Raw genomic sequence first — 27,792 nt, 5'->3', positions numbered from 1 at the left:
GTAATATAATGAAGCAGGCAAAGAATTTAATAACATCAAATTTTGGTCCTGGGACCGTATCTAGCCCTTCTAAAATAACCTTTGACTGAGTTTAATAGTTTTTATCAAAGTTGTTACTTTTCTTGAGTCAACTGAAAGTAACAATTAGACTTAATTTAAATTCTAGCAAATATGATGTCATGGCTAATTATGGTCAACAGCACTTTGAACCATCAATAAAGAGAGCAGCCATTAGTTATTTTAAAGAGTGCTTTCTAATCACAATAATGCATTTGTATACAAATGCAACACTACAACATTCAACATGCACTACAAAACTATGTTAAATTCTAATTGTGATAAAGGTGAAAGAGAAAATTAGTGTTTAAAAACACAAAATGCAATTAATACGGTTGATCACCCCCAAATAATAACACAGTCACACCCTGGTGGTGGTAAACTACCTCAGTAGGCACAGCTGCCCTGCAGTAGACTGACAGACCACCACCAAACATCACTCAGGGAGCATAGATCTGGGGGCAAGTTGGGTAAGTGTATTGCCCAAGGGGCGGAATCAAACTGCCTTTGGTTGTTGGATGATCACTCTACCTCATGAGTTACTGTAGAGTTAAAATCTAGAGTCAGATGTACACTATGCACTCAAATAATAAAGAAATTGTAGCACAATCAAAGTACTTCTTCGAGTGCTTGTTTGTTGTGGCATCATGAAGCATCATGTTTCCTATTCCCCGTGAATGTGACATGGTGCCTTGGTATTCAGCGCCCCCTGGTGGAGAAAACAAGTGGAAGCGCTCCGGTCTTTCAGTAGCTGGGAAAGAGAAACTGAAAGATAAACGAGACTTTAGAGCTGAATTCGTCGACTGGAAGGTAAGTTCATACGTAGCAACTTTTAAATAAGAAATAACACTAGTTACGTTTGGTTAGACGCGTCCAAAACAGCTGATTTAACATGAGCCCTCGCACGTGATGTGTGTTAAAGAGATATGGGACTTATTTGTGGTTAATGGCGAAGAGTCGCTGGCATGTTTATCTGAAAGCAGGCCTACAGTGGATTTTATTGTTTTAAAGTTGAGAAACGTCTCTCCTTATTGACACTCATTCTTTGTTTGTCGTTATTTCATTATATCTATTTAAAATGCTTATTTCGAGTGACAGCAAATCAAAACAGTAATTTCTTGTGAATCCTTTCAGAATCCTTTCACTATGTCATCAGATGAGGTGAGTCGTCATTTTACTTCCTCGTGTTGTTTAATGCACTTAATCCTGAAAGCATTACTTTTGGATTTTTTTTTTTTATTTTTTGTAGTTGTTCTTTACATTCACAGATGTAACATTCATTTTTACTTATTTAAATAAATATTTGATATTGTACTACACAGGTGTATTGAACTCACAGTCTGTGTATTTCTTTGTGTTTTCAGGATTTCTCCCTGGTGTTGGACCCTTCACAGTCAGAGAACACCTTGGAGGGAATCAATGCCTTAATCAACAAATTCAAGGTGCCACTAAAACTCCACATTTATGTCTATACAACACCACAATGAAGCTGGTCTACATTTATGCCCATTTCACTTTAATCTAATAATAATAATATTAATAAAAAAAACAACAGCTCAAGTAAAATCTTTATATATTGGTCCAAAAGGAAATATTAAAACCATAATAAAAGTAGATTATATTGTGTCTTTAACATAAAATAAAACTTTACTGTTATGAGCAGTAATAAACCAGTAATAAATTGAATGTATTCCAGGAGGAGCGATGTTTATGTTGAATATAAGAAATAGTTATAGTGAACATATGGTAATTATATGAGGAAAAATAGAGTGAGAAATTATAGAAAATTATAGAGAACATATATTACATCCAGACAGAATGCAGAGATGGTGAATCACGTTATATTGCATAAGTAGCCTATTACAGTAAGAGGACAACTGCACTCCACCCAAGATAACTTTCCAAAACCTACCTGACGAGGAGAGATCCAGTTTGTTCTGATGACAGAAAAATTGAGTGACAGTTCATTTGTTAGATAATGTAGCTGTGGAAGGAAGGGGTAGAATAAACAGAGAGGAGGATGTACAAGAGTTTGATGTGAGGAGTGCTGAAAATGGGGAGCAGGAATTAGCTTTGAGTTCAAACCTTTATTAAAAAACCTTTATTAAAATCATCAGACAGAGGCGAAAACAACACAATACAATGTCTGATTATATAAAATAATGAACACACAATAAACACAGACAATTTTTTACTTAAATCGTAAATTACTAAAAAATGATTAGGAACTTGATTGCATGGGAAACAAACAAGTCCTCATATTGAAGAAAATAGTAACAGGTTACAAAACCAGATTAAAGTAAAACAAAACAAAAAGGTATAGTAAGAGACGCTGAAATAGGAGCAAACTGTGCTTGTCCATTTAAATAAAGGGAACAAACTGTCCAATCTCACTAGGTGAGAGTTCACCAAGTCAAAAAAATAAAACAACAACAACAATATATGATTTGTGTAATATTAAATTTCTTGTATGTGCATTTAACATGCAAACAGTCTTGTGCGTGTCAAATCTGTGAAGCACCAGAATCGTTGGAGTCATCAGTATATTTCTGTTCGAGATAAAGCTACAACCTCAGCAAACATGGCATCTTAGCTCTGGATATTTCAATGTTTTTTGAATATGTCAAAAGTGTGTTTAAAAGGATGCATGGCACATGTAGATTCTTTTTGGAATTACTCAAGTAGCTCATCTTGACTATCTGTCTTATGGATTAATCTGTAAATTAATCAATAACGAAAACTGTCCTCACGTGCAACCTGACTAAATGCAACTCTGCCTGTGTTTTGACAGAAAACCCATGAGCAGGTGTTGGAGGAGCAGAAGGAGCTGGCTGTCTGTATAAAAGACAGGCAGGATCTGGTGAAGCAGTTCAAGGAGCGCACTGAAAAACTTACTCAGACCCTGAAGGATGATGAAAGCTCCTTCAGAGACCAGATGGCAAATGAAAAGGTGTGTGTGGTCTGAAGGTGATTATTTCTGAAATCGCTCTGAGGATTAGGCTCCGCTGTGCAAAACGATGTACATAGGGTGTGTTGAGGAACAGATACTGGGTTCATGGCAGATGTTCAGGTAAACAGGATCTTCTCTGTTTCTAACCGGCTGGCCTTCGCCAGATGGGTCCCTCCATATGAGCTGGGTCCTGCTCAAGGTTTCTTCCTGTTAAAAGGGAGTTTTTCCTTGCCACCGTCGCCCTCAGGCTTGCTCTGGAGGTTGCAGGCTGGTTTTTGTGAAGCGTCTTGAGACGATTTGTATTGTTATTGGCGCTATATAAATAAAACTGAATTGAATTGAATTGAATTGAATTAAAACACACGCAATAACAATAAGTTTAATACGAAGTAGGAAATGGCACGTTATTGCAGATGTTGCAGTAGAAGCTGTTGTAATCTGGCCTAAGGCTAATGCTGCTCAAGCCTCTCCCTTGGATGAGGTAAATATATGCTTGGATCAAAGAAGCTGAACACCCAACTGAAACTTGCTTGACCAGAAACTGGGGTCACTAATTACCATAATGGCTGGTACTTACCTGAACAGGCAGGTACCAGCCATTATGTTAATTAGTGACCCCAGATTTTTGGATTACCATGACCTGGATGACTGAGAACCTTCACAGACGTTCACAGATCAAGCCTCTCCCTTGGATGAGGTAAATATATGCTTGGATCAAAGAAGCTTTGGAGGATGCGGGCATCGATCCCGCTACTTCTCGCATGCTAAGCGAGCGCTCTACCATTTGAGCTAATCCCCCATGCAAAGCTGGGCTACAATGTGGCTAAGCAACCCCTCAACTTATAACGGCAAATGATCTGATCACAAATGCCCAGCTTTTAGTAAACGGAACTGTGAGAGTTGATCTGGACTTGTAAGGTTTCCTGAAGACATTTCCTCCATGTAGCTTGTTCACTTGTAAAAGACTGACTAGGGTCTGTTAAGAAGCAGATGCCTGTCACTGGAGCTATCCTAGTTTCCTGATCCATTGAATGAGACTCTAACGACCTATCAACGGCCAGAGACTCCAGTGTCAAGGTGGGAACGAGGATGAAACTTTCCGTGGGCAGATGTTAGGAATGTTTTTGATGACACAGAACAAATTTTCCACTCAAACAGGTTAACACAGGCTTTATAGTTTTGCCAGAAAAAATGAAGCACAGGAGGATGCAGGTATCAGTCCTACTATCATTTGAGCTATTCCCCCAGTGAGACAACATTTTGACGTGGCAAGGAGGAAAACTATTTGATCTCAGCAACTTATTTTTCAAGTGCTTAATCAATGTATTCCTGGTCAAACAATGTTTAGATTGTCTGTGCTGAGGCCGGCTAAGCGAGATCATGTGACCGTGGCCAGGTCCCGCCCTTCGATAGCTCAGTTGGTAGAGCGGAGGACTGTAGTGAGCAGACATGGACATCCTTAGGTCGCTGGTTCAAATCCGGCTCGAAGGAAGCGTGTGCTTTTGACTCTCTGAACATGACAAAGCCTCACTGAACGTGGGAACCTTTCTGGAGGTAGCCAAGTTGATGAGTTGGTACCATTGCTACTAAGCTTCTTTGTACACTGATTGTCTTGGTGGTTTCTTCAGTTTTAGCAGACAAGAGTGAGGTTGGAGTTTTAATGGGAAATAATAGTTAATAACGTTTTAGTGTGGCGTTCATAGGTTGATTGGATTTTTCTCAAGTCAAGGGGCTTCATAGCTCCCGTTTAGTCGTGGTATTAACAAACGTCTTTCATAATCACAGGTATCAAGTTTTTAGTGAGCAAGTGTGACTGTGAAAATTCTCAGTCGTGCATGTCTTGCTATAGCCAAAGCACACACTGAACCAAGGACATCTGAACTTGGAAGGTTTCATCCAAGTGGTTCAATCGGACGAGAATGGAGTTGGACTTTAAAGGAAGTAGGAAACGTCTTAGTGCCAATGTTGCAGTAGAACCTACTGTAATCTGGCCTATGGCTATTGCTGCTCAAGCCTCTCCCTTGGATGAGGTAAATATATGCTTGGATCAAAGAAGCTGAACACCCAACTGAAACTTGCTTGACCAGAAACTGGGGTCACTAATTACCATAATGGCTGGTACTTACCTGGACAGGTAGGTACCAGCCATTATGTTAATTAGTGACCCCAGATTTTTGGATTACCATGACCTGGATGACTGAGAACCTTCACAGACGTTCACAGATCAAGCCTCTCCCTTGGATGAGGTAAATATATGCTTGGATCAAAGAAGCTTTGGAGGATGCGGGCATCGATCCCGCTACTTCTCGCATGCTAAGCGAGCGCTCTACCATTTGAGCTAATCCCCCATGCAAAGCTGGGCTACAATGTGGCTAAGCAACCCCTCAACTTATAACGGCAAACGATCTGATCACAAATGCCCAGCTTTTAGTAAACGGAACTGTGAGAGTTGATCTGGACTTGTAAGGTTTCCTGAAGACATTTCCTCCATGTAGCTTGTTCACTTGTAAAAGACTGACTAGGGTCTGTTAAGAAGCAGATGCCTGTCACTGGAGCAATCCTAGTTTCCTGATCCATTGAATGAGACTCTAACGACCTATCAACGGCCAGAGACTCCAGTGTCAAGGTGGGAACGAGGATGAAACTTTCCGTGGGCAGATGTTAGGAATGTTTTTGATGACACAGAACAAATTTTCCACTCAAACAGGTTAACACAGGCTTTATAGTTTTGCCAGAAAAAATGAAGCACAGGAGGATGCAGGTATCAGTCCTACTATCATTTGAGCTATTCCCCCAGTGAGACAACATTTTGACGTGGCAAGGAGGAAAACTATTTGATCTCAGCAACTTATTTTTCAAGTGCTTAATCAATGTATTCCTGGTCAAACAATGTTTAGATTGTCTGTGCTGAGGCCGGCTAAGCGAGATCATGTGACCATGGCCAGGTCCCGCCCTTCGATAGCTCAGTTGGTAGAGCGGAGGACTGTAGTGAGCAGACATGGACATCCTTAGGTCGCTGGTTCAAATCCGGCTCGAAGGAAGCGTGGCTTGACCTCTGACATGCAAAGCCTCACAGGAACCTCTGGGGTACATGTGGTGTACCATTCTACTAGCCTTTGTACATTGCTTTGGTTTCTCAGTTGAGAAAGATGTGAGTTTAAGGGAATATATTATAACTTGTAGTGTGCCTGAACAGTCCCTTCATAGGAAATCGGCTAAGGTATGATTTTCCAATCAGGGCTATACTCCCGTTGTCGTGGTATAAAAGTTTATACACAGACAATTTTTAGTGAGCAAGGTGACGTGAAAATTATCGTCATGCTGCTATAGCCACACACATGAACCAAGGACATTGAACTTGGAAGGACAAGTGTTCAACGAGAAGGTTGCTTAAGGAATGGAACTTAGTGCCTGTTGCGTAGAACCTATGTATCTGCTTGTAGCTCAGCTTCTGGAGAGGTAAATATATGCTTGGATCAAAGAAGTAAACCACTGAACTTGCTTGACCGAAATGAAACTAAGGCGACTTACTGGACAGGTAGGTACAGCCATTATGTTAATTAGTGACCAGATTTTTGGATTCCATGACCTGATGATGAGAACCTTCACAGACGTTCACAGATCAAGCTTCCCTTGATAGGTAAATATTGTTGATCAAAGAAGCTTGAGGATGGGATCGTCCGCTACTTCTCGCATGCTAAGCGAGGTTCCATTTGAGCTAACCCCCTGCAAGCTGGGCACAATGTGGCTAAGCAACCCTCAACTTATAACGGCAAAGATCTGATCACAAATGCCACTTTTAGTAAAGGAACTGTGAGAGTTGATCTGGATGTAAGGTTTCTGAGACATTTCCTCATGTAGCTTTCACTTGTAAAAGATGACTAGGTCGTTAAGAAGCGATGCTGTCACTGAGCAATTGCTTGACCAGAAACTGGGGTCATAATTACCATAATGGCTGGTACTTACCTGGACAGGTAGGTACCAGCCATTATGTTAATTAGTGACCCAGATTTTTGGATTACCATGACCTGGTGACTGAGAACCTTCACAGACGTTCACAGATCAAGCCTCTCCTTGGATGAGGTAAATATATGTTGGATAAAAGAAGTTTTGGAGGATGCGGGCATCGATCCCGCTACCTCTCACATGCTAAGCGAGCGCTCTACCATTTGAGCTAATCCCCATGCGAAGCTGGGCTACAATGTGGCTAAGCAACCCTCAACTTATAACGGCAAATGATCTGATCACAATGCCCAGCTTTTAGTAAACGGAACTGTGAGAGTTGATCTGGATTGTAAGGTTTCCTGAAGACATTTCCTCCATGTAGCTTGTTCACTTGTAAAAGATGACTAGGGTCTGTTAAGAAGCAGATGCCTGTCACTGGAGCAATCCTAGTTTCCTGATCCATTGAATGAGACTCTAACGACCTATCAACGGCCAGGACTCCAGTGTAGTTTTTTTTTTTTTTTTTTTTTTTTTTTTTTTTTTTTTTTTTTTTTTTTTTTTTTTTTTTTTTTTTTTTTTTTTTTTTTTTTTTTTTTTTTTTTTTTTTTTTTTTTTTTTTTTTTTTTTTTTTTTTTTTTTTTTTTTTTTTTTTTTTTTTTTTTTTTTTTTTTTTTTTTTTTTTTTTTTTTTTTTTTTTTTTTTTTTTTTTTTTTTTTTTTTTTTTTTTTTGGGGGGGGGGGGGGGGGGGGGGGGGGGGGGGGGGGGGGGGGGGGGGGGGGGGGGGGGGGGGGGGGGGGGGGGGGGGGGGGGGGGGGGGGGGGGGGGGGGGGGGGGGGGGGGGGGGGGGGGGGGGGGGGGGGGGGGGGGGGGGGGGGGGGGGGGGGGGGGGGGGGGGGGGGGGGGGGGTGAAAGAAGCTTTGGAGGATGCGGGCATCGATCCCGCTACTTCTCGCATGCTAAGCGAGCGCTCTACCATTTGAGCTAATCCCCCATGCAGAAGCTGGGCTACAATGTGGCTAAGCAACCCCTCAACTTATAACGGCAAACGATCTGATCACAAATGCCCAGCTTTTAGTAAACGGAACTGTGAGAGTTGATCTGGACTTGTAAGGTTTCCTGAAGACATTTCCTCCATGTAGCTTGTTCACTTGAAAAGACTGACTAGGGTCTGTTAAGAAGCAGATGCCTGTCACTGGAGCAATCCTAGTTTCCTGATCCATTGAATGAGACTCTAACGACCTATCAACGGCCAGAACCTCAGTGTCAAGGGGAACGAGATGAAACTTTCCGTGGGCAGATGTTAGGAATGTTTTTGATGACACAGAACAAATTTTCCACTCAAACAGGTTAACACAGCTTTTAGTTTTGCCAGAAAAAATGAAGCACAGGAGGATGCAGGTATCAGTCCTACTTCATTTGAGCTATTCCCCCAGTGAGACAACATTTTGACGTGGCAAGGAGGAAAACTATTTGATCTCAGCAACTTATTTTTCAAGTGCTTAATCAATGTATTCCTGGTCAAACAATGTTTAGATTGTCTGTGCTGAGGCCGCTAAGCGAGATCATGTGACCATGGCCAGGTCCCGCCCTTCGATAGCTCAGTTGGTAGAGCGGAGGACTGTAGTGAGCAGACATGGACATCTTAGGTCGCTGGTTCAAATCCGGCTCGAAGGAAGCGTGTGCTTTTGACTCTCTGACATGACAAAGCCTCACTGAACGTGGGAACCTTTCTGGAGGTAGCCAAGTTGATGAGTTGGTACCATTGCTACTAAGCTTCTTTGTACACTGATTGTCTTGGTGGTTTCTTCAGTTTTAGCAGACAAGAGTGGAGTTGGAGTTTTAATGGGAAATAATAGTTAATAACGTTTTAGTGTGGCCACTGCTAATCAAGTCCCTCTCTTTAATAAGGTAAATACAGGCTACATAGGTTGATTGGATTTTTCTCAAGTCAGGGGGCTTCATAGCTCCCGTTTAGTCGTGGTATTAACAAACGTCTTTCATAATCACAGGTATCAAGTTTTTAGTGAGCAAGTGTGACTGTGAAAATTCTCAGTCGTCCATGTCTTGCTATAGCCAAAACACACACTGAACCAAGGACATCTGAACTTGGAAGGTTTCATCCAAGTGGTTCAATCGAACGAGAATGGAGTTGGACTTTAAAGGAAGTAGGAAACGTCTCAGTGCCAATGTTGCAGTAGAACCTACTGTAATTTGGCCTAAGGCTGCTGCTGTTGATCAAGCCTCTCCCTTGGATGAGGTAAATATATGCTTGGATCAAAGAAGCTTTGGAGGATGCGGGCATCGATCCCGCTACTTCTCGCATGCTAAGCGAGCGCTCTACCATTGAGCTAATCCCCATGCAAAGCTGGGCTACAATGTGGCTAAGCAACCCTCAACTTATAACGGCAAACGATCTGATCACAAATGCCCAGCTTTTAGTAAACGGAACTGTGAGAGTTGATCTGACTTGTAAGGTTTCCTGAAGACATTTCCTCCATGTAGCTTCTTCACTGTAAAAGACTGACTAGGGTCTGTTAGAAGCAGATGCCTGTCACTGGAGCAATCCTAGTTTCCTGATCCATTGAATGAGACTCTAACGACCTATCAACAGCCAGCGACTCCAGTGTCAAGGTGGGAACGAGGATGAAACTTTCCGTGGGCTGATGTTACGAATGTTTTTGATGACACAGAACAAATTTTCCACTCAAACAGGTTAACACAGGCTTTATAGTTTTGCCAGAAAAAATGAAGCACAGGGATGCAGGTATCAGTCTACTATCATTTGAGCTATTCCCCCAGTGAGACAACATTTTGACGTGGCAAGGAGGAAAACTATTGATCTCAGCAACTTATTTTTCAAGTGCTTAATCAATGTATTCTGGTCAAACAATGTTTAGATTGTCTGTGCTGAGGCGGCTAAGCGAGATCATGTGACCATGGCCAGGTCCCGCCCTTCGATAGCTCATTGGTAGAGCGGAGGACTGTAGTGAGCAGACATGGACATCCTTAGTCGCTGGTTCAAATCCGGCTCGAAGGAAGCGTGTGCTTTTGACTCTCTGAACATGACAAAGCCTCACTGAACGTGGGAACTTTCTGAGTAGCCAAGTGATGAGTTGGTACCATTGCTACTAAGCTTCTTTGTACACTGATTGTCTTGGTGGTTTCTTCAGTTTTAGCAGACAAGACTGGAGTTGAAGTTTTATGGAAATAATAGTTAATAACGTTTTAGTGTGGCGTTCATAGGTTGATTGGATGTTTCTCAAGTCAGGGGCTTCATAGCTCCCGTTTAGTCGTGGTATTAACAAAGTCTTCATAATCACAGGTATCAAGTTTTTAGTGACAAGTGTGACTGTGAAAATCTCAGTCGTCCATGTCTTGCTATAGCCAAAGCACACACTGAACCAAGGACATCTGAACTTGAAGTTCATCAAGTGTTCAATCGGACAGAATGGAGTTGGACTTTAAGGAATAGGAAACGTCTTAGTGCCAATGTTGCAGTAGAACCTACTGTAATTGGCCTAGGCTATTGCTGCTCAAGCCTCTCCTTGGATGAGTAAAATATGCTTGGATCAAAGAAGCTGACACCAACGAAACTTGCTTGACCAGAACTGGGGTCACTAATTACCATAATGGCTGGTACTTACCTGACAGGTAGTACCAGCCATTATGTTAATTAGTGATCCAGTTTTTGGATTACCATGACTGATGCTGAGAACCTTCACAGACGTTCACGATCAAGCTCTCCCTTGGATGAGTAAATATATGCTTGGATCAAAGAAGCTTTGGAGGATGCGGGCATCGATCCCGCTACTTCTCGCATGTAAGCGAGCGCTCTACCATTTGAGCTAATCCCCATGCAAGCTGGCTACAATGTGGCTAGCAACCCTCAACTTATAACGGCAAACGATCTGATCACAAAGCCCACTTTTAGTAAACGGAACTGTGAGAGTTGATCTGGACTTGTAAGGTTTCTGAAGACATTTCTCCATGTAGCTTCTTCACTTGTAAAAGACTGACTAGGGTTGTTAAGAAGCAGATGCCTGTCACTGGAGCTATCCTAGTTTCCTGATCATTGAATGAGACTCTAACGACCTATCAACGGCCAGAGACTCCAGTGTCAAGGTGGGAACGAGGATGAAACTTTCCGTGGCAGATGTTGGAATGTTTTGATGACACAGAACAAATTCCACTCAAACAGGTTAACACAGGCTTTATAGTTTTGCCAGAAAAAATGAAGCACAGGAGGATGCAGGTATCAGTCCTACTATCATTTGAGCTATTCCCCCAGTGAGACAACATTTTGACGTGCAAGGAGAAACTATTGATCTCAGCAACTTATTTTTCAAGTGCTTAATCAATGTATTCCTGGTCAAACATGTTTAGATTGTCTGTGCTGAGGCCGGCTAACGAGTCATGTGACCATGGCCAGTCCCCCCTTCGATAGCTCAGTTGGTAGAGCGGAGGACTGTAGAGAGACAACATGGACATCCTTAGGTCGCTGGTTCAAATCCGGCTCGAAGGAGGCGTGTGCTTTTGACTCTCTGAACATGACAAAGCTCACTGAACGTGGGAACCTTTCTGGAGGTAGCCAAGTTGATGAGTTGGTACCATTGCTACAAGCTTCTTTGTACACTGATTGTCTGGTGGTTTCTTCAGTTTTAGCAGACAAGAGTGGAGTTGGAGTTTTAATGGGAATAATATTAATAACGTTTTAGTGTGGCGTCATAGGTTGATTGGATTTTTCTCAAGTCAGGGGGCTTCATAGCTCCCGTTAGTCGTGGTATTAACAAACGTCTTTCATAATCACAGTATCAAGTTTTAGTGAGCAAGTGTGACTGTGAAAATTCTCAGTCGTCCATGTCTTGCTATAGCCAAAACACACACTGAACCAAGGACATCTGAACTTGGAAGGTTTCATCCAAGTGGTTCAATCGAACGAGAATGGAGTGGACTTTAAAGGAAGTAGAAACGTCTCAGTGCCAATGTTGCAGTAGAACCTACTGTAATCTGGCTTGGTATCTGCCAAGCCTCTCCTTGGATGAGGTAAATATATGTTGGATCAAAGAAGCTTTGGAGGATGCGGGCATCGATCCGCTACTTCTCGCATGCTAAGCGAGCGCTCTACCTTTGAGCTAATCCCCATGCGAAGCTGGGCTACAATGTGGCTAAGCAACCCTCAACTTATAACGGCAAACGATCTGATCACAAATGCCCAGCTTTAGTAAACGGAACTGTGAGAGTTGATCTGGACTTGTAAGGTTTCCTGAAGACATTTCCTCCATGTAGCTTGTTCACTTGTAAAAGACTGACTAGGGTCTGTTAAGAAGCAGATGCCTGTCACTGGAGCAATCCTAGTTTCTGATCCATTGAATGAGACCTAACGACCTATCAACGGCCAGAGACTCCAGTGTCAAGGTGGAACGAGGATGAAACTTTCCGTGGGCAGATGTTAGGAATGTTTTTGATGACACAGAACAATTTTCCACTCAAACAGTTAACACAGGCTTATAGTTTTGCCAGAAAAAATGAAGCACAGGAGGATGCAGTATCAGTCCTACTACATTTGAGCTATTCCCCAGTGAGACAACATTTTGACGTGGCAAGGAGGAAAACTATTTGATCTCAGCAACTTTTTTCAGGCTAATCAATGTATTCTGGTCAAACATGTTTAGATTGTCTGTGCTGAGCGGCTAACCGAGATAAGGACCATGGCAGGTCCCGCCTTCGATAGCTCAGTTGGTAGAGGAGGACTGTAGTGAGCAAATGGACATCCTTAGTCGCTGGTTCAAATCGCTTGAAGGAAGCGTGTGTTTGACTCTCTGAACATGACAAGCTCACTGAACGTGGAACCTTTTGGAGGTAGCCAAGTTGATGGTTGGTACATTGCTACTAAGCTCTTGTACACTGATTGTCTTGGTGGTTCTTCAGTTTAGCAGACAAGAGTGGAGTTGGAGTTTAATGGAATAATAGTTAATACTTTTAGTGGCTTTAGTGATTGGATTTCTCAGTCAGGGGCTTCATAGCTCCCTTAGTCGTGTATTAACAAACGTCTTAATCACAGTATCAAGTTTAGTGAGCAAGTGGACTGTGAAAATTCCAGTCGTCCATGTCTTCTATAGCCAAACACACACTGAACAAGGACATCTGAACTGAAGTTCATCCAATGTCAATCGGACGAGAAGGAGTTGGACTTAAGGAAGTAGGAACTCCATGCCATGTTGCAGTAGAACCTACTGATTGGCTAAGGCTGCTGCTGTTGATCAGCTCTCCTTGGATGAGGTAAATATTGCTTGGATCAAAGAAGCTTGAGATGCGGCATCGATCCCGTACTTCTCGCAGCTAAGCGAGCGCTCTACATTTGAGCTATCCCATGCAAGCTGAGCTACAATTGGCTAAGCAACCTCAACTTATAACGCAAACGATCTGATCACAATGCCCATTTTAGTAAACGGAACTTGAGAGTTGATCTGACTTGTAAGGTTTCTGAAGACATTTCTCATGTACTTCTTCACTTGTAAAAGACTGACTAGGGTCTGTTAAGAAGCAGATGCCTGTCACTGGAGCAATCTAGTTTCTGATCATTGAATGAGACTCTACGACATCAACGCAGAGACTCATGTCAAGTGGAACGAGGAGAAACTTCCGTGGGCAGATGTTAGGAATGTTTTTGATGACACAGAACAATTTCATCAAACAGTTAACACAGCTTTATAGTTTGCCAGAAAAGAAGCACAGGAGATGCAGTATCAGTCCTACTATCATTTGAGTATCCCAGTGAGACACATTTTGACGTGGCAAGGAGAAACTATTTGATCTCACAACTTATTTTTCAAGTGCTTAATCAAGTATCCTGTCAACATGTTTAGATTGTCTGTGCTGAGGCCGGCTAAGCGAGATCATGTGACCATGCCAGGTCCGCTTCGATAGCTCAGTTGGTAGAGCGGAGGACTGTAGTGACAGACATGGACACCTTAGGTCGCTGTCAATCGCTCGAAGAAGGTGTGCTTTGACTCTCTAACTGACAAGCTCAGAACGTGGAACCTTTCTGGAGGTACCAAGTTGATGAGTCGGTACATTGTACTAAGTGCTTTGTACACTGTTGTCTTGGTGGTTTCTTCAGTTTTAGCAGACAATGGATTGAGTTTAATGGGAATAATAGTTAATAACGTTTAGTGTGCCACTGCTAATCAATCCTCTCTTAATAAGGTATACAGGCTACATAGGTGATTGATTTCTCAAGTCAGGGTTCATAGCTCCCGTTAGTGTGGTATTACAAACGTCTTTCATAATCACAGTATCAAGTTTTAGTGAGCAAGTGTGACTGTGAAAATTCTCAGTGTCCATGTCTGCTATAGCCAAAGACACACTGAACCAAGGACATCTGAACTTGAAGGTTTCATCCAAGTGTTCAATCGACGAGATGGAGTTGGACTTTAAAGGAAGTAGGAAAGTCTTAGTGCCAATGTTGCAGTAAACCTACGTAATTTGGCTATGCTATTGCTGCTCAGCCTTCCTTGATGAGTAAATATGCTTGGATCAAAGAATGAACACCCAACTGAAACTGCTTGACCAAATGCTTCCAGGTAATACCAGCCATTATGGAATAGGACCCCAATTTTTGATTACCATGACTGGATGATGAGACCTTCACAGATCAAGCTCTCCCTTGATGAGGTAAATATATGCTTGGATCAAAGAACTTTGGAGGATGCGGGCATCGATCCCGCTACTTCTGCATGCTAAGCGAGCGCTCTACCATTGAGTAATCCCATGCGAAGCTGGCTAAATGTGGCTAAGCAACCTCAATATAACGGCAATGATCTGATCAAAATGCCCATTTTAGTAAAGAACTGTGAGAGTTGATCTGGACTTGTAAGGTTTCCTGAAACATTTCCTCATGTGCTTGTCACTGTAAAAGATGACTAGGTCTGTTAAGAAGCGATGCTGTCACTGAGCAATCCTAGTTCCTGATCCATGAATGAGATCTAACAACCTATCAAACCAGCGACTCCATGTCAAGGTGGAACGAGATAAACTTTCCGTGGTGATGTTCGAGTTTTGATGACACAGAACAAATTTTCACCAAACAGTTAACACAGCTTATAGTTTTGCAGAAAAAATGAAGCACAGAGATGCAGGTATCAGTCCTACTATCATTTGAGCTATTCCCCCAGTGAGACAACATTGACGGGCAAGGAGGAAAACTATTATCTCAGACTTATTTTCAGTGCTTAATCAATGTACTCTGGTCAACAATGTTTAGATTGTCTTGCTGAGGCGGCTAAGCGAGATCATGTACCATGGCCAGGTCCCGCCTCGATAGCTCAGTTGTAGAGCGGAGGACTGTATGAGCAACATGGACATCCTTCGGTCGCTGGTTCAACCGGCTCGAAGGAAGCGTGCTTTGACTCTCTGAACATGACAAAGCCTCACTGAACGTGGGAACCTTCTGGAGGTACAATTGATGAGTGGTACCATTGCTACTAGTTCTTTGTACACTGATTGTCTTGTGGTTCTTCAGTTTTAGCAGACAGAGGGGTTGGAGTTTTAATGGAAATAATAGTTAATAACGTTTTAGTGTGCCGCAATCAGTCCTCTTATAGGTAATACGGCAATTGATTGTTTTTCAGTCAGGGCTTCATAGCTCCGTTAGTGTGTTTAACAACGTCTTCTAACAAGGTATCAGTTTTTAGGGCAAGTGTACTGAAAATCTCAGTCGTCCATTCTTGCTATAGCCAAAACACACTGAACAAGGACATCTGAATGGAAGGTTCATCCAGTGGTTCATCGGACGAAATGGAGTTGGACTTTAAAGGATAGGAACGTCTCAGTGCCAATGTTGCAGTAACTACTGTAATTTGGCCTAGTGCTGCGTGATCAAGCTCTCCCTTGATGAGTAAATATATGCTTGATCAAAGAAGCTTTGAGGATGCGGGCATCGATCCGCTACTTCTCGCATGCTAAGCTTACATTTGAGCTAATCCCCATCAAAGCTGGGCTACAATGTGGCTAAGCAACCCTCAACTATAACGGCAAACGATTGATCACAAATGCCCATTAGTAAACGGAACTGTGAGAGTTGATCTGGACTTGTAAGTTTCCTGAAGACATTTCTCCATGTACTTGTTCACTTGTAAAGACTGATAGGTCTGTTAAGAAGCAATGCTGTCACTGGAGCATCTAGTTTCCTGATCATTGAATGAACTCTAACGACCTATCAACGCAGAGACTCCAGTGTCAGTGGGAACGAGATGAAACTTCCGTGGGCAGATTTAGAATGTTTTGATGACACAGAACAAATTTTCCACTCAACAGTTAACACGGCTTAGTTTTGCAGAAAATAAGCACAGAGATGCAGGTATCAGTCCTACTATCATTAGCTATTCCCAGTGAGACAACATTTTGACGTGCAAGGAGGAATATTTGATCTCAGCAACTATTTCAGTGCTTAATCATGTATTCTGGTCAAACAGTTTAGATTGTCTGTGTGAGCCGCTAACCGAGATCATGACCATGGCAGGTCCCCCCTTCGATATCATTGTAAGCGGAGGACTGTATGAGCAGACATGGGCATCTAGTCCTGGTTCAAATCGCTCGAAGGAAGCGTGTGCTTTGACTCTCTGAACATGACAAGCTCACTGACGTGGAACCTTTCTGAGTAGCCAAGTTGATGATTGTACATTGCTACAGCTTCTTTGTACACTGATTGTCTTGGTGGTTTCTTCAGTTAGCAACAAATGAGTTGGAGTTTATGGAAATAATAGTTAATAACGTTTTAGTGTGCCATGCTAATAAGTCCCTTCTTAATAAGTAAATACAGGCTACATAGGTTGATTGGATTTCTCAAGTCAGGGCTTCATAGCTCCGTTAGTCTGTATTAACAAACGTCTTCCATAATCACAGGTATCAATTTAGTGCAAGTGTGACTGAAAATTCTCAGTCGTCATGTCTGCTATAGCCAAACACACACTGAACCAAGACATCTGAACTGAAGGTTTCATCCAGTGGTTCAACGACGAGATGGAGTGGACTTAAGGAAGTAGAACGTCTCAGTGCCAATGTTGCAGTAGAACCTACTGTAATTGCCTAGGCTGTGCTGTTGATCAAGCTTCCTTGGATGAGTAAATATATGCTGATCAAAGAAGCTTGGAGTGCGGCATCGCCCGCTACTCTCGCATGCTAAGCTCTACCATTGAGCAATCCCATGCAAGCTGGCTACAATGTGGCTAGCAACCCTCACTTATAACGCAAACGATCTGATCACAAATGCCACTTAGTAAACGGACTGTGAGAGTTGATCTGACTTGTAAGTTTCTGAAGACATTCCTCCATGTAGCTTGTTCACTGTAAAAGACTGACTAGGTCTGTTAAGAGCAGATGCCTGTCACTGAGCAATCCTAGTTTCCTATCCATTGAATGAGACTCTAACGACTATCAACGGCCAAGACTCCATGTCAAGGTGGAACGAGGATGAACTTTCGGGGCAGATGTTAGGAATGTTTTTGATGACACAGAACAAATTTCCCTCAAACAGTTAACACAGGCTTATAGTTGCCAGAAAAAATGAAGCACAGGAGGATGCGGTATCATCTACTATATTTGAGCTATCCCCATGAAACACATTTTGCGTGGCAAGGAGGAAACTATTGATCTCAGCAACTTTTTTCAAGTGCTTAATCAATGTATTCCTGCAAACAATTAGATTGTCTGTCTGAGGCGGCTAAGTGAATCATGTGACCATGGCCAGTCCCGCCCTCGATAGCCAGTTGTAGAGCGAGGACTGTATGAGCAGACATGGATATCCTTAGTCGCTGGTTCAAATCCGGCTCGAAGAAGCGTGTGCTTTGACTCTCTGAACATGACAAAGCCTCACTGAACGTGGGAACCTTTCTGGAGGTAGCCAAGTTGATGAGTTGGTACCATTGCTACTAAGCTTCTTTGTACACTGATTGTCTTGGTGGTTTCTTCAGTTTTAGCAGACAAGAGTGGAGTTGGAGTTTTAATGGGAAATAATAGTTAATAACGTTTTAGTGTGGCGTTCATAGGTTGATTGGATTTTTCTCAAGTCAGGGGGCTTCATAGCTCCCGTTTAGTCGTGGTATTAACAAACGTCTTTCATAATCACAGGTATCAAGTTTTTAGTGAGCAAGTGTGACCGTGAAAATTCTCAGTCGTCCATGTCTTGCTATAGCCAAAGCACACACTGAACCAAGGACATCTGAACTTGGAAGGTTTCATCCAAGTGGTTCAATCGGACGAGAATGGAGTTGGACTTTAAAGGAAGTAGGAAACGTCTTAGTGCCAATGTTGCAGTAGAACCTACTGTAATCTGGCCTATGGCTAATGCTCAAGCCTCTCCCTTGGATGAGGTAAATATATGCTTGGATCAAAGAAGCTGAACACCCAACTGAAACTTGCTTGACCAGAAACTGGGGTCACTAATTACCATAATGGCTGGCACTTACCTGGACAGGTAGGTACCAGCCATTATGTTAATTAGTGACCCCAGATTTTTGGATTACCATGACCTGGATGACTGAGAACCTTCACAGACGTTCACAGATCAAGCCTCTCCCTTGGATGAGGTAAATATATGCTTGGATCAAAGAAGCTTTGGAGGATGCGGGCATCGATCCCGCTACTTCTCGCATGCTAAGCTCTACCATTTGAGCTAATCCCCCATGCAAAGCTGGGCTACAATGTGGCTAAGCAACCCCTCAACTTATAACGGCAAACGATCTGATCACAAATGCCCAGCTTTTAGTAAACGGAACTGTGAGAGTTGATCTGGACTTGTAAGGTTTCCTGAAGACATTTCCTCCATGTAGCTTGTTCACTTGTAAAAGACTGACTAGGGTCTGTTAAGAAGCAGATGCCTGTCACTGGAGCTATCCTAGTTTCCTGATCCATTGAATGAGACTCTAACGACCTATCAACGGCCAGAGACTCCAGTGTCAAGGTGGGAACTAGGATGAAACTTTCCGTGGGCAGATGTTAGGAATGTTTTTGATGACACAGAACAAATTTTCCACTCAAACAGGTTAACACAGGCTTTATAGTTTTGCCAGAAAAAATGAAGCACAGGAGGATGCAGGTATCAGTCCTACTATCATTTGAGCTATTCCCCCAGTGAGACAACATTTTTGACGTGGCAAGGAGGAAAACTATTTGATCTCAGCAACTTATTTTTCAAGTGCTTAATCAATGTATTCCTGGTCAAACAATGTTTAGATTGTCTGTGCTGAGGCCGGCTAAGCGAGATCATGTGACCATGGCCAGTCCCCCCTTCGATAGCTCAGTTGGTAGAGCGGAGGACTGTAGAGAGACAACATGGACATCCTTAGGTCGCTGGTTCAAATCCGGCTCGAAGGAAGCGTGTGCTTTTGACTCTCTGAACATGACAAAGCCTCACTGAACGTGGGAACCTTTCTGGAGGTAGCCAAGTTGATGAGTTGGTACCATTGCTACTAAGCTTCTTTGTACACTGATTGTCTTGGTGGTTTCTTCAGTTTTAGCATAGTTTTGCCAGAAAAAATGAAGCACAGGAGGATGCAGGGTATCTTCCTTACTATATGTTGAGCTATTCCCCAGTGAGACAACTTTTGACGTGGCAAGGAGGAAAACTTTATGATTCAGCAACTTATTTTTCAAGTGCTTAATCAATGTATTCCTGGTCAAACAATGTTTAAGATTGTCTGTGCTGAGGCCGGCTAAGCGAGATCATGTGACCATGGCCAGGTCCCGCCCTTCGATAGCTCAGTTGGTAGAGCGGAGGACTGTAGTGAGCAGACATGGACATCCTTATGGTCGTGGTTCAATCCGCTCGAAGGAAGCGTGTCTTTTGACTCTCTGAACATGTACAAGCCTCATGAACGTGGGAACCTGTTCTGAGGTACCAAGTTGATGATTGGTACCATTGCTCTAAGCTATCTTGCTGTACACTGATTGTCTTGGTGTTTCTTCAGTTTTAGCAGACAAGAGTGGAGTTGGAGTTTTAATGGGAAATAATAGTTAATAACGTTTAGTGTGGCGTTCATAGGTTGATTGGATTTTTCTCAAGTCAGGGGGCTTCATAGCTCCCGTTAGTCGTGGTATTAACAAACGTCTTTCATAATCACTAGGTATCAAGTTTTTAGTGAGCAAGTGGACTGTGAAATTCTCAGTCGTCCATGTTTGCTATAGCCAAGCACACACTGAACCAAGGACATCTGAACTTGGAAGGTTTCATCCAAGTGGTTCAATCGGACGAGAATGGAGTTGGACTTTAAAGGAAGTAGGAAACGTTTAGTGCCATGTTGCAGTAGAACCTACTGTAATCTGGCCTATGCTATCTGCTCAAGCCTCTCCTTGGGTGAGGTAAATATATGCTTGGATCAAAGAAGCTGAACACCCAACTGAAACTTGCTTTACCAAACTGGGGGTCACTATACTATAGCTGGTACTTACCTGGACAGGTAGGTACAACCATTATGTTATAATTATGGACCCAGATTTTGGATTACCATGACCTGGATGACTGGAGAACTCACAGACGTTCACAGATCAAGCCTCTCCCTTGGATGAGGTAAATATATGCTTGGATCAAAGAAGCTTTGGAGGATGCGGGCATCGATCCCGCTACTTCTCGCATGCTAAGCGAGCGCTCTACCATTTGAGCTAATCCCCCATGCAAAGCTGGGCTACAATGTGCTAAGCAACCCTCAACTTATAACGGCAAACGATCTGATCACAAATGCCCAGCTTTTAGTAAACGGAACTGTGAGAGTTGATCTGGACTTGTAAGGTTTCCTGAAGACATTTCCTCCATGTAGCTTCTCACTGTAAAAGACTGACTAGGGTCTGTTAAGAAGCAGATGCCTGTCACTGGAGCTATCCTAGTTTCCTGATCCATTGAATGAGACTCTAACGACCTATCAACGGCCAGAGACTCCAGTGTCAAGGTGGGAACGAGGATGAAACTTTCCGTGGCAGATGTTAGGAATGTTTTTGATGACACAGAACAAATTTTCCCTCAAACAGGTTAACACAGGCTTTATAGTTTTGCCAGAAAAAATGAAGCACAGGAGGATGCAGGTATCAGTCCTACTATCATTTGAGCTATTCCCCCAGTGAGACAACATTTTGACGTGGCAAGGAGGAAAACTATTTGATCTCAGCAACTTATTTTTTCAAGTGCTTAATCAATGTATTCCTGGTCAAACAATGTTTAGATTGTCTGTGCTGAGGCCGGCTAACTGAGATCATGTGACCATGGCCAGGTCCCGCCCTTCGATAGCTCAGTTGGTAGAGCGGAGGACTGTAGTGAGCAGACATGGACATCCTTCGGTCGCTGGTTCAAATCCGGCTCGAAGGAAGCGTGTGCTTTTGACTCTCTGAACATGACAAAGCCTCACTGAACGTGGGAACCTTTCTGGAGGTAGCCAAGTTGATGAGTTGGTACCATTGCTACTAAGCTTCTTTGTACACTGATTGTCTTGGTGGTTTCTTCAGTTTTAGCAGACAAGAGTGGAGTTGGAGTTTTAATGGAAATAATAGTTAATAACGTTTTAGTGTGGCGTTATAATGTTGATTGGATTTTTCTCAAGTCAGGGGGCTTCATAGCTCCCGTTTAGTCGTGGTATTAAAAACGTCTTTCATAATCACAGGTATCAAGTTTTTAGTGAGCAAGTGTGACTGTGAAAATTCTCAGTCGTCCATGTCTTGCTATAGCCAAAACACACACTGAACCAAGGACATCTGAACTTGGAAGGTTTCATCCAAGTGGTTCAATCGGACGAGAATGGAGTTGGACTTTAAAGGAAGTAGAAACGTCTCAGTGCCAATGCTTTGCAGTAGAACCTACTGTAATTTGGCCTAAGGCTGCTGCTGTTGATCAAGCCTCTCCCTTGGATGAGGTAAATATATGCTTGGATCAAAGAAGCTTTGGAGGATGCGGGCATCGATCCCGCTACTTCTCGCATGCTAAGCGAGCGCTCTACCATTTGAGCTAATCCCCCATGCAAAGCTGGGCTACAATGTGGCTAAGCAACCCCTCAACTTATAACGGCAAACGATCTGATCACAAATGCCCAGCTTTTAGTAAACGGAACTGTGAGAGTTGATCTGACTTGTAAGGTTTCCTGAAGACATTTCCTCCATGTAGCTTTTCACTTGTAAAAGACTGACTAGGTCTGTTAAGAAGCAGATGCCTGTCACTGGAGCTATCCTAGTTTCCTGATCCATTGAATGAGACTCTAACACCTATCAAGGCCAAGACTCCAGTGTCAAGGTGGGAACGAGGATGAAACTTTCCGTGGGCAGATGTTAGGAATGTTTTTGATGACACAGAACAAATTTTCCACTCAAACAGGTTAACACAGGCTTTATAGTTTTGCCAGAAAAAATGAAGCACAGGAGGATGCAGGTATCAGTCCTACTATCATTTGAGCTATTCCCCCAGTGAGACAACATTTTGACGTGGCAAGGAGGAAAACTATTTGATCTCAGCAACTTATTTTTTCAAGTGCTTAATCAATGTATTCCTGGTCAAACAATGTTTAGATTGTCTGTGCTGAGGCCGGCTAAGCGAGATCATGTGACCATGGCCAGGTCCCGCCCTTCGATAGCTCAGTTGGTAGAGCGGAGGACTGTAGTGAGCAGACATGGACATCCTTAGGTCGCTGGTTCAAATCCGGCTCGAAGGAAGCGTGTGCTTTTGACTCTCTGAACATGACAAAGCCTCACTGAACGTGGGAACCTTTCTGGAGGTAGCCAAGTTGATGAGTTGGTACCATTGCTACTAAGCTTCTTTGTACACTGATTGTCTTGGTGGTTTCTTCAGTTTTAGCAGACAAGAGTGGAGTTGGAGTTTTAATGGGAAATAATAGTTAATAACGTTTTAGTGTGGCGTTCATAGGTTGATTGGATTTTTCTCAAGTCAGGGGGCTTCATAGCTCCCGTTTAGTCGTGGTATTAACAAACGTCTTTCATAATCACAGGTATCAAGTTTTTAGTGAGCAAGTGTGACTGTGAAAATTCTCAGTCGTCCATGTCTTGCTATAGCCAAAGCACACACTGAACCAAGGACATCTGAACTTGGAAGGTTTCATCCAAGTGGTTCAATCGGACGAGAATGGAGTTGGACTTTAAAGGAAGTAGGAAACGTCTTAGTGCCAATGTTGCAGTAGAACCTACTGTAATCTGGCCTATGGCTATTGCTGCTCAAGCCTCTCCCTTGGATGAGGTAAATATATGCTTGGATCAAAGAAGCTGAACACCCAACTGAAACTTGCTTGACCAGAAACTGGGGTCACTAATTACCATAATGGCTGGTACTTACCTGGACAGGTAGGTACCAGCCATTATGTTAATTAGTGACCCCAGATTTTTGGATTACCATGACCTGGATGACTGAGAACCTTCACAGACGTTCACAGATCAAGCCTCTCCCTTGGATGAGGTAAATATATGCTTGGATCAAAGAAGCTTTGGAGGATGCGGGCATCGATCCCGCTACTTCTCGCATGCTAAGCGAGCGCTCTACCATTTGAGCTAATCCCCCATGCAAAGCTGGGCTACAATGTGGCTAAGCAACCCCTCAACTTATAACGGCAAACGATCTGATCACAAATGCCCAGCTTTTAGTAAACGGAACTGTGAGAGTTGATCTGGACTTGTAAGGTTTCCTGAAGACATTTCCTCCATGTAGCTTGTTCACTTGTAAAAGACTGACTAGGGTCTGTTAAGAAGCAGATGCCTGTCACTGGAGCTATCCTAGTTTCCTGATCCATTGAATGAGACTCTAACGACCTATCAACGGCCAGAGACTCCAGTGTCAAGGTGGGAACGAGGATGAAACTTTCCGTGGGCAGATGTTAGGAATGTTTTTGATGACACAGAACAAATTTTCCACTCAAACAGGTTAACACAGGCTTTATAGTTTTGCCAGAAAAAATGAAGCACAGGAGGATGCAGGTATCAGTCCTACTATCATTTGAGCTATTCCCTCAGTGAGACAACATTTTGACGTGGCAAGGAGGAAAACTATTTGATCTCAGCAACTTATTTTTCAAGTGCTTAATCAATGTATTCCTGGTCAAACAATGTTTAGATTGTCTGTGCTGAGGCCGGCTAACCGAGATCATGTGACCATGGCCAGGTCCCGCCCTTCGATAGCTCAGTTGGTAGAGCGGAGGACTGTAGTGAGCAGACATGGACATCCTTAGGTCGCTGGTTCAAATCCGGCTCGAAGGAAGCGTGTGCTTTTGACTCTCTGAACATGACAAAGCCTCACTGAACGTGGGAACCTTTCTGGAGGTAGCCAAGTTGATGAGTTGGTACCATTGCTACTAAGCTTCTTTGTACACTGATTGTCTTGGTGGTTTCTTCAGTTTTAGCAGACAAGAGTGGAGTTGGAGTTTTAATGGGAAATAATAGTTAATAACGTTTTAGTGTGGCCACTGCTAATCAAGTCCCTCTCTTTAATAAGGTAAATACAGGCTACATAGGTTGATTGGATTTTTCTCAAGTCAGGGGGCTTCATAGCTCCCGTTTAGTCGTGGTATTAACAAACGTCTTCCATAATCACAGGTATCAAGTTTTTAGTGAGCAAGTGTGACTGAAAATTCTCAGTCGTCCATGTCTTGCTATAGCCAAAACACACACTGAACCAAGGACATCTGAACTTGGAAGGTTTCATCCAAGTGGTTCAATCGGACGAGAATGGAGTTGGACTTTAAAGGAAGTAGGAAACGTCTCAGTGCCAATGTTGCAGTAGAACCTACTGTAATTTGGCCTAAGGCTGCTGCTGTTGATCAAGCCTCTCCCTTGGATGAGGTAAATATATGCTTGGATCAAAGAAGCTGAACACCCAACTGAAACTTGCTTGACCAGAAACTGGGGTCACTAATTACCATAATGGCTGGTACTTACCTGGACAGGTAGGTACCAGCCATTATGTTAATTAGTGACCCCAGATTTTTGGATTACCATGACCTGGATGACTGAGAACCTTCACAGACGTTCACAGATCAAGCCTCTCCCTTGGATGAGGTAAATATATGCTTGGATCAAAGAAGCTTTGGAGGATGCGGGCATCGATCCCGCTACTTCTCGCATACTAAGCGAGCGCTCTACCATTTGAGCTAATGAGTTTTAATAGGAATATCTGTGGGTCAGACATCTATGGTAATGAGGGTTACCATCGACTGCTAAACCCAAGTTGAAACAACAAAGACAACAAATAAGCTAGGCTTATTTTAATTGTTATCAGTTAATAGCAGTTAGTAATAGTAAATATACCTTTTTTTATCAAGCTTTTTTTAAATTTCAATGTACCATTCAACTTCTGTCCTCTAGGCGAAGGTGAATGCTCTGGAGATGGAGGAACGTGAACTTTTGGAGGAGCTTGAGAGAGCCAAGGCTGCTCTCAGCGAGGAGGAGGCTCAACACCAGTACCTGAAAGAGCAGACAGACGTACGTTCATGTGACAGCGCTGCTCACCACCTGCAGCCCGATCCGTCACAGCTAAACCTGTACTTGTTGATTTCAGGTTTTTACTGCCGTGCCGGAGAGGAATCTCGTCTTCAAAGGGGCGACAAGAAGTGCTGATGACACCCAACAGTTTGACATGAAGTCAAGAATAGAGTACCCAATGTTGGGCGGAACCACTCTGATTACATTTGAGGAGGAAGAGGGTGAGCTTGTGTTCTGATATTGAGTTTTTCCAGCATGTTGCCCTTTTATTTCATTTGTGTTTATTAGAGGCAGGAAAATGCTAACAAATCACAGTGCATGTCTTGGCCATCCACAGCACATCACAGTGAGGAATGTTTTTCGATAATTGAGATTAATTATTTATTGGTATGAAATCACAACTGAAACTTGTGGGTATTTTTTTTTCTTTGATCTAGCATAATAAAACAGTCGTGACCTTTTTCATTTTAAACCAGTATTAGGAAACAACATGGCTACCAGCTAAGGTGCATAATTAGGAATTAATAGATTTTGCTAACTCACATTTATGTAGGTACTTAAAAACTCAAATCATTTTACAGTGGTATGTCAAGGTTGCTGATGTGATAGGTCAGTCCATGTCCTGTGACTGTGGCATTGCCTGCATGATTAGATTTAGCCACCAGGGAGCAATAATGAGTCATTTGATTCCCCTTCGTGATTTTATTTTTGGTTCCTGTTATTGTTCTTTATTTATTTAGAATTTTTACATAAGGACAATTTGATATAATATTATAAATACTAATATTTAATGTAATACTTATGTCATCAGTGGCAAAGAAAATTCTGTCCATGAAGAGCCATCGGATTGAACTGGGAGGAGAGTGCAGCATCAGGGTGGAGGCCAGACCAGTTCATCTCATGGTGCCCAAGCTGGTGGAGGTAAAATAGCCAGACCAAATGAGTCAGGAGTTTAAGTGCAACTTCCTCTAACTGATCTATGTCTGGTTCCGTTCTGCAGATCGACACAACCGTTTGTCCTCAGCGCATTTTGATCTCCAACCTGCCTGACATGGACACCGAGACTCTGCTGAACAAGCTGGAGATCCACTTCGCCAAGTCCAAAAATGGAGGCGGGGAGGTGGACGACTGTGAAATGCTGACTGACTCGGGAACTGTGGTTCTCACGTTTGTGGAGGAAACCAGTAAGCATCTCAATATTCAGTATTTTGAAATTCTGAGCTTAATGTTATTCCAGGAAGCTGGTTATATAGTTTCTTATTTGATCAGTAAGATGGTTTTGAGGGTTGTGATGTTGATATTGATTGTACATATGAAATATTATCTGACAGAATTTATTGTGTGGTGTCTTATTAGTCGCTAAAGGTTTGACAGAAACAGAGTTCCATGAAGTGAAGTTTCAGCAATTCAAGCACAAAGTGAGAGTGACTCCTTTTCTGAACGGAACCATTAAAAACTTAGAGGTGAGAAATCCACTATAATATAAACTTTGACTTGTATTTAAATGTAATATTATGATGAATTTTCATCTTCCACGTTTCCCCTTGTCAGACCAAGCTGACCCAGTGTCCCCGGACGGTGCTGCTGTCATGGATACCTGCCATCATGGAGCCAGAAACTCTGCAGGACCTGGTGGAAATTCACTTCCAGAAAACCTCCAACGGCGGAGGAGAGATTGAAGCCATCCTCTACAACCCACAGGGACAGCAGACCACTGCTCTGTTTGAGAGTGTTTGAGAGTCAAAGAGAAAGAAAAGTAACAGCAGATTTACCCCCTACAAAACAAAAAACATCTTAGGTTCAGGGTGATATCTTATGTTATCATATCTGCTGGGAGTGACACAAATCGTTAACATGATGCTATTAGAAAACTTATCTTCTTTCTGGAAATAGGGACATTGCAATTATTTAACAATATAGTAAGAAACATGAAATATATGAAACCTGGGTGCCTTCTATTTAAATACAATGTAATTACAAAGATTAAAAAAAAAAACATTAACAACCTTTAGTCTGTGAATCCTTAATGAAGCTGGTTGTAGTTTTAATGTACACAAACATCCCACTGTGTTACATTAAATTGGGTGTCATAGTAATTTAAAATATATGTTTTGGAAAAGAAATTCTGACAGATGATCAGATAGAATGCTCTTTATCTTTACCCCATGCTGTGTGCCAACAGGTGGCGCTGTTGTAGCTAGTTCAGCTGATTGCGTACCTTAGTCTCAGTATGAAATATAAACTTGTCATTACAAGATCACATATCATACTTTTGTCTTGTGTGAATTCATTGCTTTTTCTTCTGCGGCAGCCGACTGCTAACCTTAAACACTTCCTTCATATGCCTAAATAAGGTCTTTATAAAGGTTTAATTTGATGCACATTCA

At 42.6% G+C, this 27,792-nt stretch overlaps 1 protein-coding gene and 9 non-coding genes across 10 annotated transcripts; all 10 read left to right on the top strand.

The window, feature by feature from the left end:
• The first annotated feature begins 774 nt into the window (after positions 1-774).
• On the top strand, positions 775-27,410 carry ifi35 (interferon-induced protein 35). The gene is made up of 10 exons (XM_047572535.1): positions 775-867; positions 1,192-1,218; positions 1,422-1,499; positions 2,849-3,007; positions 25,289-25,405; positions 25,482-25,626; positions 26,217-26,326; positions 26,406-26,589; positions 26,762-26,868; positions 26,957-27,410. The coding sequence occupies exons 2-10, from the start codon at positions 1,204-1,206 to the stop codon at positions 27,140-27,142; spliced, it is 1,101 nt and encodes a 366-aa protein (XP_047428491.1). The 5' UTR covers positions 775-867; positions 1,192-1,203; the 3' UTR covers positions 27,143-27,410.
• On the top strand, positions 4,411-4,498 carry trnay-gua. Its single transcript is given in 2 exon segments — positions 4,411-4,447; positions 4,463-4,498. It is a non-coding gene; the product is annotated as a tRNA-Tyr (tRNA).
• trnay-gua lies at positions 5,960-6,047 on the top strand. Its single transcript is given in 2 exon segments — positions 5,960-5,996; positions 6,012-6,047. It is a non-coding gene; the product is annotated as a tRNA-Tyr (tRNA).
• On the top strand, positions 8,540-8,626 carry trnay-gua. Its single transcript is given in 2 exon segments — positions 8,540-8,576; positions 8,591-8,626. It is a non-coding gene; the product is annotated as a tRNA-Tyr (tRNA).
• On the top strand, positions 9,904-9,989 carry trnay-gua. Its single transcript is given in 2 exon segments — positions 9,904-9,939; positions 9,955-9,989. It is a non-coding gene; the product is annotated as a tRNA-Tyr (tRNA).
• trnay-gua lies at positions 11,387-11,474 on the top strand. The gene is given in 2 exon segments: positions 11,387-11,423; positions 11,439-11,474. It is a non-coding gene; the product is annotated as a tRNA-Tyr (tRNA).
• On the top strand, positions 19,237-19,324 carry trnay-gua. Its single transcript is given in 2 exon segments — positions 19,237-19,273; positions 19,289-19,324. It is a non-coding gene; the product is annotated as a tRNA-Tyr (tRNA).
• Positions 21,218-21,305, top strand: trnay-gua. Its single transcript is given in 2 exon segments — positions 21,218-21,254; positions 21,270-21,305. It is a non-coding gene; the product is annotated as a tRNA-Tyr (tRNA).
• trnay-gua lies at positions 22,548-22,635 on the top strand. Its single transcript is given in 2 exon segments — positions 22,548-22,584; positions 22,600-22,635. It is a non-coding gene; the product is annotated as a tRNA-Tyr (tRNA).
• trnay-gua lies at positions 24,097-24,184 on the top strand. Its single transcript is given in 2 exon segments — positions 24,097-24,133; positions 24,149-24,184. It is a non-coding gene; the product is annotated as a tRNA-Tyr (tRNA).
• Positions 27,411-27,792: the final 382 nt, after the last annotated feature.

The sequence above is a fragment of the Mugil cephalus genome, chromosome 20 (assembly GCF_022458985.1).
Source record: "Mugil cephalus isolate CIBA_MC_2020 chromosome 20, CIBA_Mcephalus_1.1, whole genome shotgun sequence".
In the NCBI taxonomy this organism is placed as follows: domain Eukaryota; kingdom Metazoa; phylum Chordata; class Actinopteri; order Mugiliformes; family Mugilidae; genus Mugil; species Mugil cephalus.
Note: the sequence above shows the minus strand (reverse complement) of the source record. Positions and strands in the feature narration are given on the sequence as shown.

Bases quoted from the DNA above. Each gene is read 5' to 3' on its own strand.
- ifi35 (XM_047572535.1), top strand. The intron at 25,627-26,216 runs GTGAGCTTGTGT...TTATGTCATCAG, and splicing joins TACATTTGAGGAGGAAGAGG to TGGCAAAGAAAATTCTGTCC. The intron at 26,590-26,761 runs GTAAGCATCTCA...GTGTCTTATTAG, and splicing joins CACGTTTGTGGAGGAAACCA to TCGCTAAAGGTTTGACAGAA.